Below are 14,314 nucleotides of genomic sequence, written 5' to 3'. Positions count from 1 at the left end.
GCCCAGGAGTTTGAAATCAGCCTGAGGAGCATAGTGAGTTCCCATCTCTACAAAAAAATAAGAAAATTAGCCAGGTGTGGTGGTACACACCTGAAGTCCCGGCTACTCAGGAGGCTGAGGTGAAAGGATTGCTTGAGCCCGGGGGGTCAAGGCTGCAGTGAGCCATGATCATGCCACTGCACTCCAGCCTAAATGACAGAGCAAGACCAAGAAAGAAAGACAGAAAGAGAGAGGAAAGAGAGAAAGAGAGAGAAAGAGAAAGAGGGAGGGAGGGAGGAAAGAAGGAAGGAAGGAAATAAGGAAAGAAGGAAATAAGGAAGGAAGGAAATAAGAAAGGAAGGAAATAAGGAAGGAAGGAAATGAAGGAAGGAAGGAAGAAAGAAAGGAAGGAAGAAAGGAAGGAAGGAAAGGAAGGAAGGAAGGAAGGAAGGAAGGAAGGAAGGAAGGAAGGAAGGAAGGAAATAAGGAAAGAAGGAAATAAGGAAGGAAGGAAGGAAGGAAGAGAGGGAAATACTACTCTCAAATTCTACCACTCAGAGAAAAGCTGATAGCATTTTATTACTATTGTTTTTTTAAGACAGGGTCTCACTATAAGGCCCAGGTTAGAGTGCAGTGGCACAATTATGACCCTCTGCAACCTCAACCTCCTGGGCTCAAGCAGTCCCCCCATCTCAGAATCCTAAGTAGCTGGGACCGCAGACATGCACCACTACACCTGGCTAATTTTTTTAATTTTTGGTAGAGATGGGGATCTCTCTATGTTGCTCAGGCTGGTCTTGAACTCCTGGGTGCAAGCAATCCTCCCGCCTCAGTCTCCTAAATGGCTGGGATTGCAGGTGTGAGCCACTGTGTCTGGCCAGCATTTAAAAATAAATGTTTTTTGTTTTGTCTTTTTTTTTTTTTTTTTGGCTATTCTGAATGCACTTCCTATGGGGTAGCCCTGCTCTGCAAAGAGCAATTAAAAAAAAAGAGAGAGAGAGAAATGAATAAACATAAAAATATGTGGTTTTTGTTTGTTTTTTGAGACATAGTCTCACCCAGGCTGTAGTGCAGTAGTGGGATCTTGGCTCACTGCAACCTTCACCTCCTAGGTTCAAGCAATTTTCCTGCCTCAGCCTCCTGAGTAGCTGGGATTACAGGCACATGCCGCCACGCCCAGCTAACTTTTATATTTTTAGTAGAGACAGGGTTTCACTATGTTGCCCAGGCTGGTCTTGAACTCTTGACTTCAGGTGATCTGCTCGCCTCGGCCTCCAAAAGTGCTGGGATTACAGGCGTGAGCCACCACACCCGGCCCATGGGGTTTTTAAAAATATTTCTCTGTCTATGAGCATGTATATATATAAATTGATTCTTTAACTGTTTATTCATATTTTCTAACTGACTCCTTTACATAATGAAATTATACAATAATGTTATAAATATATGATAATGCAATAAATATAAAGATACAACACCATTTTTCCCCAAAAAACAGGTAGCAACACCATTTTATAACCACATAGTACTTTATTATATAGATGTACTATAATTCATTTAACCTATCCGCTATTACTGAACAAAGGTGGTTTCACAATTTTTGCTATTATACACAACAGCTAAATCAACAGTTTTGTGCATACTTTGTGGCATACTCACCACTTAGTTTCTTGAATTAAATACCTAGGGGTTGAGGCTGGGCATGGTGACCCAGCCCTTTGAGAGGCCTATAATCCCAGCCCTTTGAGAGGCCACAGTGGGCAGATCGCTTGAGCTCAGCAGTTTGAGATCAGCCTGGGCAACATGGTGAAAGCCTGTGTCTACAAAAAAAATACAAAAATGAGCCAGGTGTCATGGTGCACACCTGTAGTTCCAGCTACCTGGAAGGCTGAGGTGGGAGGATTGTCTGAGCCAGAGAGGTTGAGGCTGCAGTGAGCTGTGATCGTGCCACTGCACTCCAACCTGGGCAACAGAGCAAGACCCTATCTCAAAAAATTAAATAAATAAATATATAAACAAATAAACATATAGAGGTAGAAATTCTAGATGAATAATTTGGACATTTTAAAGCTTTGATAGATTTTGCCATCCCTCCATCCCAGAAGATGTATACTAGTTTACACACCCATGAGCGGTAGACGATTTTTAATACCAAAATTCAATATCTATTTCATAGAACACCAAGTTATTGATTGCTTGGACTTTCTGCCTGATGGCCAGGTCATTCATTTAATATTTATACTTTCTGAGCTGTTCAGATCCTCATAATATCTGAGGAAAGTAAAAACAAAAAGCAAAAAAATGAGGAGGCCTTTTCACGAACTGAGAGCCTCCCCTTGTAGAAGAAAGTCATGTTTAGTTATCGTTTCCGAAGTGTTTACTTAAACCCCAATAATAAGCCAGAAAAATGACTTTCACAGCATAGGAAGCATAATGAAGTTTTAGTTCCCTAGACCCTGTGAGAATGTGTAGGTTTTGTTTTAATTACATCAATAAATTTTAAATAATTTACCTGGCCTAAAGATTTTTTAAAAGTTTTTGGAGACAGAGCCCTGCTATGTTGCCTAGGCTGGCCGCAAACTCCTGGGCTCAAGTGACCCTCCCACCTCAGTCTCCCAAGCAACTGGGACTACAGGCTGTGTCTATATAAAAACCATATAAAAATATATGGCTTTCCAACTTTTATTATTAATCATTTCATGCCCTGACTTTATTCCTCTTAGTTTTCTTGAAGGCTATGACTGATCTGCAAAATGATTTAGAATCAATCTTGCGTTTATTTCTGGACTTCTAATCAGCCTGGATATGGAAATGAGTATTAACAGTTAGTGAATTATCTTCAGTATATTTTATTACTTTTGATGCTATTGAAAATAGAATTGCTTTCTTAATCTCATGTTTAGAATATCCACTGCTAGTGTATAGAAATACAATTTGTTTTTGTATATTGATCTTGTAGCTTACAACCCTGCTGAACTCATTTACTGATTTTAATACATTATCTTATGAATTCCTTAGGATTTTTTATATACAAGAACATGTCATCTGCTAATAGGTACAGTTTTACTTCCCTTTCCAATCTGGATACTTTTCATTTCCTTTTTTTCCCCCAAACTTCCATGGCTAGAACATCTTTTTTTTTTTTTTTTTGAGACAGAGTCTTGCTCTCTCACCCAGGCTGGAGTGCAGTGGCACAATCTTGGCTCACTGCAACCTCCACCTCCCAGGTTCAAGCAATTCTCCTGCCTCAGACTCCTGAGTAGCTGGGACTATAGGCACACACCACCATGCCTGGCTAATTTTGTAATTTTAATAGAGATGGGGTTTCACCATGTTGACCAGGATGATCTCAATCTCCTGACCTCGTGATCTACCCTTCTCATCCTCCCAAAGTGCTGGACGAGCCACCGCGTCCGGCCAGAACATCTATTTATAGTGCAATGTTGAATAGAAGTAGTAACAGTAGACATTTTTGTTTAGTTTCTGATCTTACGAAGAAAGCACTCTTTCACCATTAAGTATGGTTTTAATTGTGGGTTTTTTTAAATTAAAATATCAAAATTCTAAAGATGAAAAAAAAAATTGTTTTGTAGAGACAGGATCTTACTATATTGCCCAGGCTGGTCTCAAACTCCTGGGCTTCAACAATCCTCCTGCCTTGGCCTCCCTAAGTGCTGGAATTACAAGCATGAGCCACCATGCCCAGCCCAGCTGTGGGCTTTTTGTAGATACTCTTTATCAGGTTGAGGACATTCATTTCTATTTGAAATCCATTGAGTTTTCTTATTATTAAGAGGGTTGAAACTTGTCAAATGCTTTTTCTGTGTTGTTGAGATGACTATGTGTTTTTTGCTCTTTATTCTATTAAGATGGTATATTAAGTTATTTTCAGATGTTAAACCAACCTTGCATATCTGGGGTAAACCCTACTTCATCATGGTGCATAATCCTTTTTATATTGTGACAGTTCATTTGCAAGTTTTTTGTTGAGGATTCTTGCATCTCATCAGTATATTCTGATCCACATAAAAAGCATAACATTTTTTGTATTAATATAGTACCTCCCATTTTCAGAATGCTTTATCATTTCAGAGTGCTCTCAAAAATTGAATTTGTTCCCAGAATAGTCAAGGAGCATTAGAACAATTTATATGACCTTATCTGATCTCAGCTATCCATCTGGAAACCTAGCCATCATTCGAGTGCCCAACAAGGTAAATGGTTTCACTTGTATAGTCCAAGAAGATATGCCCACTAACCCTGCTATCCTGGCAGTGCTGGATTCCTCTGGCAGAAGTTCCTGCTATCATCCCAATGGAAATGTCTGGTAAGCTTCTAGGTTCCTGCTGCTGCCATTTTGTGGCTTTCGTTCTGGGAAATTTTGTTTTTTTCTTTTTAAATGATAAGAATGGGTTTAAGAAGATTTATTTAAGTTAGTGGTCTTTAGATGGTAATGTTCAACTCAGGGTCATTTTTGGTTTACACCATTCCATATGCTTCTCAGTGGAAAAATCCCAAGCAACTGTAAAAATAAAGGTCATCATATTATTTCTATACATAGTAAGAATATATGAACTATATAATTACAACATAGAAAAAACTTGATAAATGATAATGGTAACTCTAAAGATTTGGGATGTTAACTGAGGCAGTCTCTAGAGCCTATGCCATTCTGCTTCATCTATGTAAACAACTTGTCAATAGACAGTTGATACACTATGTTGTTATTGTTTGAGATACATTCCTAGCTAGTAAGCGTCCTATAGCCACAAGCAAGAACAATAACATACAGACAAAATATCCAGAGAAATTAAGATCCTGGTTCCAATTTAACCTAGTATGTATATATTATGTGACTTCATATGATTTCATTTAGCCTGACAAAGTGAAATTTGGGTTCTAACTTCAAAACAGTTTAAACTTTTTGAACTTTTCAGAAACAGGTCTTTTCCTTTAAGTTATATACAGGTATAACAATCTCATCTCAGGAACTTCTGCCAATAATTGGCGAAGTCTATATACTGCTAGTCTTGAGAAAGTTAGGATACCGAGCTATTTGTGTTTTTTGTCTACAGCAGTAGTCAATTCATTACCACCATGTATATTGGAAAATTTCTATGTATCTTTCAGGATTCTATAGCAATTTTATGTTACCTCTGATGGAGTGCTATATTAATTGTCACCAATATTTGTTGGTTTCTAGACTGGAAACCAATAGGTTCTTCCAGATTGGTTTTATGAAGCCTTTGCCCCGTGAACTGAACTCTCAGGCACCCTGAGATGGCTCCTTCATACTCTCATAGCCCTCTCTCTGCCTCTTGTGTAATAAGTCCATTTCCCTTACTGGACTGACATTCCTTGAGGACACATCCTGAATCTTTGCTACTACACAGCAGTATATCTGTACATAGTGTAGACTCAAAGAATGCTTACTAAATAAACAAGGCACTGATTTATCCAGAAAATTTTGGCTAGATAATTATTTTCACCCAGATTTCAAGATAAAACTAAATCTTCCCTTCCCAGACACAATAAGATAATCACCTCGATTTCTCATTTGTGCTTTTGTTATTAGATTACTACCACTGATCAATACTGGGGACCCGAGATGTTAGCTAGGGGTCCCCATGGCCAAGTCATCTAGTTTTAAAAAAAAATTCATTCTCAAATTAAGCCAACTTTCTGAGCACCCAGAACTGTATCTGTTCTCTCTCCTCAAGGTGGGGATGGTAACAGGGTATGAGAAGGAGATAACTGAATAGAATGGCACAGCAATTAGTACTGCCAGATCTCAGATGGTGAGGGGCTAAAAGTGATGTAGTAAAATGTAAGGCATTCATGGTCTGAAGAGATGGGGTCACCTAGTGGGTCTAAGGTCCACCTTTGCTCTGTCACAGACCTCTTCTCCACTGCAGTGATCACAGAGGTGTTCCCTGAGCCTCTGCCCCTACACTCAGCCATGATGGCAGGACTCGTGGAAAGACTCCTAGCTCCTCATTGGGCATTGCCAGAAAAGAGCTCTCTTGTACTGAGGTCGACACAGTCTTCCCCAGAATTTACAGCCACAGGTCTTTATTTTGGTGTGGTGAAAATCTAAGCACTGGTCTTTCCTCCTCTTTCAGGATTAATCTACTCTTCTGTATCTTACTTTCTCCAGACTAAACCTTCCCTGCACCCTCTTCATCCTTCCAGACTCCTTCATCCCAGGTTGATCCTTTGGACCCATTTTAGTTTATCAGTATGAACTCAAATAGGATACAGTACTTCCAATTAGTGTAGAATTTAGTCATAGTATTATGACTCCTAAGATTACCTGAAGTTTCCACCACTCATGCTAATTGCTGGCATAAACTGTTAGTCCCCTTGGCTAGCAAGTAACAGGGATAATTCCAGTATTTTATTACGGTGTTACTGTTTATGATTTTTACATTTCCTTCCTGCCCAGGGTATACATCAATATATTGGGAGGTCAATATTCAGATCAAGCCGGCAACAGAATAAGGGCTTGGAATTGGTCAAATTCCATCACTTCCTCACCCTTTGTTTCATTTAAACCTGTCTTTCTGGCTTTGAACCGTTATATTGGAGTCCGCATCTTAGAACAAGACAAGATTTCTATAACTTTTCTAGCAATGGGCCAACAGGCAAGAATCAGTGTTGGAACCAAAGTGAAGGTAGGTACATTTTAAAAAACAGTTTAAAGCATTTAAAATAATAATAAGAGTAAAATAACTTTTGTTAGTATTATTACTGATAGATCACCCTAGTGCATAATCTACTGTCCACTAGGATTTTGGAATTCAATGGAAAAACATGTAGTGAACACTTCATATGGAATTGAGGCAGCTTTATTGTTTCTTACTCTGAAACTCCTTTTAGTTCAGACTCAGATCCAAGTAACACTTATTGCATGTTTGCTCTGTGCCTGAGTAGTGCTGCTTTGGGGGTTTTGTTTAAAGATTTCATATTGTGTTTGTTTTTCTCCCTGCCATGGTAGAAAGCCTTGGGCTGCGTCAGGAGACCTGAGTTTGAATCATGTTCAAGACCAATCATAAGCCCTGTTTCCTTGGAGACACTTTCCAGACCTCCAAGTCCTTCACCCAGTCAGCCTCAACCACATCCTTCTATGGGTTTTCTGTGTACTTGCCTCCATCCCCGTGCTTGCTGAACAGTGCTGCCTTTCCTACTGGATGGCAATCTCCTGAAAGGAAGAATCTCTATCTGATTGACTTCTGTAACTCCAGTGCCTCTCCCAGGGCACAGCCCTGAGTACATGCTCAGTGACCGGCAATAATGCATGATGGTTAAGAACATGGAATTCAGGTTGCAGATTCTCTGTAGTTTCAAACCTTAGCTCTGCCACTTGACTGAGTGAACTTGAACTTCAGTTCCTTATCCATAAAATGGAATCATGATTCCGACCTTACAGATTGCTGTGAAGATTTGATGAGAATGCAGAGTACTAAGGGTGGTACTTGGCACTAAATAAAATAATATAGATGTAGAGATGGATACAAATAGAGATGGATGTATAGCTATATACATAAATAACACATATAGTGTGTGACTTCAAACAGGTCCCTTAAACTTCAAGGACCTTTATTCCATTGATTTTTTTTTTCTTTTTCTTTTCTTTTCTTTTCTTTTTTTTGAGATGGAGCCTCACTCTGTCTTCCAGGCTGGAGTGCAGTGGCATGACCTCGGCTCACTGCAACCCCCGCCTCCTGGGTTCAAGCAATTCTTTCTGCCTCACCCTCCTGAGTAGCTGGGACTACAGGCGCCTGCTACCACGCCTGGCTAATTTTTGAATTTTTAGTAGAGATGGGGTTTCACCATGTTGGCCAGGCTGATCTCGAACTCCTGACCTCAGGTAATCCACCTGCCTCAACCTCTGAAAGGGCAGGGATTACAAGCATGAGCCGCCACGCCTAGCCCATTTCATCGATTTTTTTTTTTTTTTTTTTTTGAGAGGCAGTCTTTTTCTGTCACCAGGCTGGAGTGCAGTGGTGGGATCTTGGCTTACTGCAATGCCTACCTCCCGGGTTCAAACAATTCTCCTGTCTCAGCCTCCCAAGTAGCTGGGATTACAGGTACGCCACCGCGCAAGGCCTGTTTCATTGATTTTTAAAGGAACACATAACTCCAAACTTCAAAGGTGCCTTCAACTTTTAAGTATGTGGAAATAGAATCTCAATATTCAACACAGGAAGGAATATCTCATGACCACCAAACAAAGGGGAGATTGCAGATTCAGGCAACACAGAGCGAGGGTCTACAATGTGCTAAGCACTATTCCAGTTACTTTCAGTGAGTCTGGAAACTACAGTCAAATTTTTAGGCTCCAGACAAACTTCTTTCTTGGTTAGAAATCTTCAGTAGCGCCTCCTTTTGTTACATTACATCCATAGTAAATACATTTTTACCCAAAATATAAAGATACTTCTTTCTCCCCTCTCTCTCTCCCCCTACTTCCTTTCCCCACTCCCCTACCTCCCTTCCTCTCCCCACTTAGAAATTAATTTTAATCAAAAAGGAATCATTTTGATGCAAAAGGAAGAGTTCATTATTAAAGTTTTTTACTTTTCTCATTGTTCTCACAATCACCCTTTAGTTTTTTTTTAATTACAAGTGACTTGTGAATATATTTTTATATTTAAAGATTTAAACAATACAGAAATAAAGATAATTTTTTTAAAAAATGAGAATTCCATTCATTTCTTCTTCTATTCTAACTCCCTTCCCCAAAGTAATCACCACCCAAGATTTAGTGTGTACCTTCCTCCTTACTATGTATTTATAAATTATTTTATACATCTTTTTTTTTTTTTCAGATGGAGTCTCGCTCTGTTTCCCAGACTGGAGTGCAGTGGCGTAATCTTGGCTCACTGCAATCTCCACCTCCCGGGTTCAAGCGATTCTCATGCCTCAGCCTCCTGAGTAGCTGGGGCTACCGGCACACACCACCACACTCAGCTAATTTTGTATTTTTAGTGACGGCGGGGTTTCACCATGTTGTCCAAGCTGGTCTCGAACTCCTGACCTCAGGTGATCTGCCCACCTGGGCCTCCCAAAGTGCCGAGATGATAGGCGTGAGCCACCACGCCCAGCCTATTTTATACATCTTTTTTAAAACATAAAATCTAGATGATGTACATATTGTATTGTTGGAGGGGGTTCCTATTTGTTTTTGTTTCCCACTTAATAAGTATTGAAGATTTTTTTGTGTCTACATTTTGAAGAATATTGAATTTAATATACATATTAAATTTATATGAACTGTAATGATTTCTCAGTGGCATTAAACACTGATGATCTCTTCTTCCTGGAATCATTTGTTCCCTTGCTTCCAAGACTATTCTCCCCTGATTTTCCTTGTACCTCACAAGCTGTTTCTTCTCATTTTTCTGGCCTGATTACTGTTCATCTCCCCTTTTTCTAAATATTGGAGGAACCCAGAGCTTGTCCTTGGGTTGTCTTTTCTCTATACTCACTCCTCAGATTATCTCATTGAGTCTCACTTCCTTGAATATCATCTGCATACTGATAGTCCTTTAATTTGTATCTTCAGGTAGATCTCATATGAACTTGAGGCTTGCAAGTCTCTGATTCCAATTCAACATACCCATGTGGATTTCTAAGAGGGCATTAAAAACTTAACACAGGCCAGGCATGGTGGCTCATGCCTGTAATCCCAGCACTTTAGGAGGCCGTGACGGGAGCATTACTTGAGCCCAGGAGTGTGAGACCAACTTGGGCAACATAATGAGACCCGATCTCTATGAAAGTTGTTTTTTAAATTCTCCAGACATGGTGGCGCATGCTTGTGGTCCCAGCTATTTGGGAGGCTAAGGTGAAAGGATAGCTTGAGCCCACGGTTGGCAGGGTCGAGGACAAGGGGTTCAAGGCTGCATGAGCCGTGATTGTGCCACTGCACTCCAGCCTGGGTGACAGAGCAAGACCCTGTTAGGAAGAAAAGAAAAAACTCAACACAGCAGAATTTGATTTCAACACATGATCCAACCTCAGTCCTCTCCATCTCAGAAAATGGCAACTACATTCTTTCACTTGTTCAGGACAAAAACTCGGGAGTAGTTTCACAACTCTAAATGCTCTGTTTCACAGTCCCATACCAACTCATCTGTAAACTCTGCCTCCAAAATACCTCCAGAATCTCACACTTCTCACATTTTCCAGTGCTATCATTTTTGTCTGCCTCTTTACCTGATCCATCTCTTGCTTGATTATTGCAATAGCCTCCTAATAAGTCTCCCTGCTTCTGGTCTTCCCAAAGTCTATTCTAACACAATACTTGGAATGATACTTTGAAAATGTAAGTCTGGTCAGAACTATCCAGGGACTTCTAATTTTACTTGAGTGAAAGCCAAGGCCCTATAAAGGCTTGCAATGCTGTACACAATCTGGACCTCTTTCTTTGAATAGTCTCTCTGTATTAACTTATCTCATTCACTACTCCAGCCATACTGACCTTTTTGCTATTCCTTGAAAATACCAGGCATGTTCCTGTCACAGGATCTTTGCATTTGCTATCCCCTCAACCTAAAATGTTTCCCCCCCATTTAGCATGTGGCTGTTCCCTCACTTCCTTCAGGTTTCTGTGCACTGAGTCCTTTCCTGAGCAATCTATCAAAACCAGCCACACCCACCCCCACCTTCTCCCTAGCACTCTGAGTGCCTCTTTGGTCATTTGCCACAAGTTTTAATATATAGTGCTGTCATTTTCTTTCACTTCTAAATAATTTAGAATACCTATTTTGACTTCAATGCAGTAGTCACTGAATTTTCAAATAGATAAAAAGATTTACCCCTTTCTTGTTCATTTCAAAATGGTCAGGAAATCTGACTTGTAGTTTTTTTCTTCCTGTTTAGAATGTATTGATATTTTCTTAGTGGTTGGTTGCATAATTTTTATATAAGTGTTCCATGTATATTTAACCAAAATGTTGCATAGTTTATTGGTACAAAATTCTATGTCTAGTTGTTCTACTCACACCTCCCTCTCTATCCTTTTATTTTTATGTCATTGGGTTTACTTCTGAGAAATGTATGAAAGTTTCCCAAAATGATTGTGAATTTCTTCATTGTTCTTAGTGTTTCAATCAGCTTTTGCTGTATGTATGTTGAAGCTCTGCGATCAGGAAATTAAAGATGCTGACTCTCTTCTTTGTGAGTTGTACCTTTCGCCCAGGGCAGCTCATTCTTTCCCCTCACTCATTCGCTCTTCATCTGTTCCCGTTTTGTGCCCTAGTGTATTAGTGAGAGTTTTGTTTTTATTTTGACAATAAAGGTAGTAATATTATCAACATATGTTATTCCTAATTTCCTTTTTAGTGGCCTTTACCTTAAGTGCTGTTCCATCTGATGTTAAATTCTTACACTTACTTTCTCTTTGTTAGCATTTGTCTGATATTTTTTCATCCTTTGATTTTCAACCTTTTTCATGTAGTTTTGAGTTACATGTTCTCTTGCAAATCACATATAGTTGGATTTTGTTGCTTTCCTCAACCTAATAGACTCAGTGGGTTTTTTGTTTGTTTGTTTTTAGAGACAGGGTTTTGCTCTGTCACCCAGGCTGGAGTGTAGTGGCGTGACCATAGCTCACTGTAACTGCAGACTCCTGGGTTCAAGCCGTCATACTGCCTCAGCCTCCCAAGTAGCTAGGACTACAGACATGCACCACCATGCCCAGCTAACAGACTCAGTCTTTTAATACACTATATTTTAATGGTTAGTTTAAAATTAACGTATCTTTGATAATATGCATAAAATTAACTTCCAAATCCTCTGGTTGTTTTTCTTCCTTAACAATATTCTCTCAAGTCCCTAAGAAAATATTAACTATTTAAATATGGATAAATTTCCTAAAGTCTTTCTCTATCTCCTAATTCTTTTTCCTTGAGTATAAGTTTCTCTGATAGGTAAATCTGGTGCCTCTCTTTAGTGGCGTCAACTATTAGGTGATTCTCAGTCGTGCGTTCAACTTGGATTTGAGAATTCCTGTTTCCCTGTTCTGCTTACTAAAGTTTGCTTCAGATAATTGTGGAGACAATTTGTGCTGCTAAGGGGTAGAAGGCTAGCGCTGGTGCCCGCTGCCAGCCTCAGCCCGTGGGCACCAGTACTCAACACAAAGGAAAAGGTGAGGAGCCTGCCTCCCAATTGATCTGCCTAACGTTTACCTCGGAGCCCCTCCTGCTTCCCATTTCTGTTGCGTTTGAGCTCAGAGTACATGTGTTTTTGCTTAGTGGTTTCATGTGGTCATTTCTCTCTATATCCATATGGTCTCATCTGCTTTTTGATGTTCAGGAATTCCTTAAAATTATCCTGCCGATGAAATCGTTCTTATTCCAACCCCACTGGAAACAAAGGGGGAAAAAAGAAATCTTTCTTATTAGAGCCATCATTGACTTAATCTGTAAAAAAGTTTTCTGTCATCGTATGATATTTGGGGTAAAGGATTCTGACCTATTCTTTGTTGTTTGTCCATCTCATACATTTTCCTTCCTCCATTTCTTCCTTTCTTTGGAAGGAGGAGTGAAATACAGAAATGATACTGTAAGTACCATCTTTTGCAGGTAAGTGGTCACTCAGCTTGCAGAGGGTAGTAGTTCTGCTTGCATTTAACCTGTCCCGGAGAGGCTAAATGCCCCTCCTAGGCTAGCCTTGAAGCTACAGACTGAAAACACCTCAGGCAAGACTGTCCTGGCAAATCCATTCAGTTTCTGCAGCTGCAGGAAGACCACACCCGCCTTGAATTGTCAAAAGCTGTGAGGGAGTGGGGAGAGCAGAGGCCAAAGAAGAGTAATGGAGAGGTTAATCTGGAATGGCCTCCTGGAGGTTGGGGCACATTTAGGAGCAGGAAAGGGAGTTTTCGTTTTTCCCAGTCCTACCTTCTCCGAGGAAAACTGCTCTTCTCAGTGCCTTCCCAGTGAACACCCAGCCTTCAGACCAGCACTCACCCTACCTCCCCAGCTGGGCACTTTCCAGGCAAGGGACTGTGTCTAAGGCATCTTTGTGATCCCCTCAGTAGGTGCTGGTTAAACTACATGAATAAATTATAAGCTTTTGAAGGTATCCATATTCCATTTGGTCTCTCAAGTCTCCACAGCGTTTCAGCTCTTTCCTCATTCAGATTGGAATAACACCACCGCCCCTGCTTACGGATGAATTAGAGTGGACCGTCGTCAGGGAATCCAACCCCACATAAGTGCCATGACTCAGCTCCTCGCACCTCCCCAGTTTCACTGCTGGACTCTGAGTTTCCTTCTCTTTCTCTTTGCTGAAAAGCTACCAAATCCTGAGGAGATTCCAGTCCTCCGATACATGAGTGGAGATGACCTTCTTCTGCTGGCCAGTTTAATAAAGATCCGTCGCCTGTTTCATAAACTTGAAGGATGTGTGAATTTTCCCTCAAGCCAGGTTTGGGAAAAATTAAAGCAACCTTCCTACCTTTCTTCACTTGCTCTAAAACTAATTGCCCTCTGTCACAGTTCTGGTATAAAGCAAGATACAATGAAGACAATAAGAAATATAATAAATGAAGAAATTTGACCAAGAATGATGGTGCTTTCATTTGTTTTGTTGAGGTTTTTTTGGTTGAGGTTTATTTGGGTGAAGGATGGGGAGTGTGGTGGCTAATATCAATCAAGGGTCAGCTTGATTGGATTGAAGGATGCGAAGTATTGTTCCCGGGTGTGTCTGTGTGGGTGTTGCCAAAGGAGATTAACATTTGCGTCAGTGGATTGGGAGAGGCAGACCCACCCTCAATCTGTGTGGGCACCATCTCATCAGCTGCCAGCACAGCTAGGATAAAGCAGGCAGAAGAAGGTGGAACGAGCAGACTTGCCGAGTCTTCCAGCTTTCAGCTTTCTCCTGTTCTGGATGTTTCCTGACCTTGAACATCAGACTCCAAGTTCCTCAGCTTTTGGACTCTTGGACTTACACCAGTGGTTTGCCAGGGCCTCTCGGGCCTTTGGCCACAGACTGAAAGCTGCACTGTTGGCTTCCCTACTTTTGAGATTTGGTGAGTCAGACTCTCTTCCTTGCTCCTCAGCTTGCAGAAGGCCTAGTTTGGAACTTCACCTTGTGATGATGTAAGTCAATACTCTTTAATAAACTCCCCTTCATATATACATCTATGCTAGTAGTTCTGTCCATCTAGAGATCCCTCAATTAATACAGGTAGGATTCAAAAAAAAGTGTACAAAATGACTAAAATACCAAGAAATATGCTATATTATCAATTTAGAACAAATTCTGAGCATTACTGGTTTACTTTTTTTTTTTTTTGAGACGGAGTCTCGCTCTGTCACCCAGGCTG

The 14,314-nt window shown here is 40.4% G+C and overlaps 1 protein-coding gene across 1 annotated transcript in view; it reads left to right on the top strand.

Annotated features, from left to right (window-relative positions):
• Positions 1-13,552, top strand: part of ERICH6 (glutamate-rich 6) — a 47,076-nt gene extending 33,524 nt beyond the window's left edge. Inside the window, exons 12-14 of the mRNA XM_011958954.1 lie at positions 4,151-4,306; positions 6,425-6,653; positions 13,282-13,552. Of these exons, the coding sequence (XP_011814344.1) occupies positions 4,151-4,306; positions 6,425-6,653; positions 13,282-13,545 (649 nt within the window). The 3' untranslated portion in view covers positions 13,546-13,552. The remainder of the gene's footprint in view (positions 1-4,150; positions 4,307-6,424; positions 6,654-13,281) is intronic.
• Positions 13,553-14,314: the final 762 nt, after the last annotated feature.

The sequence above is a fragment of the Colobus angolensis genome, unplaced genomic scaffold (assembly GCF_000951035.1).
Source record: "Colobus angolensis palliatus isolate OR3802 unplaced genomic scaffold, Cang.pa_1.0 Scaffold48, whole genome shotgun sequence".
NCBI lineage: Eukaryota > Metazoa > Chordata > Mammalia > Primates > Cercopithecidae > Colobus > Colobus angolensis.
Note: the sequence above shows the minus strand (reverse complement) of the source record. Positions and strands in the feature narration are given on the sequence as shown.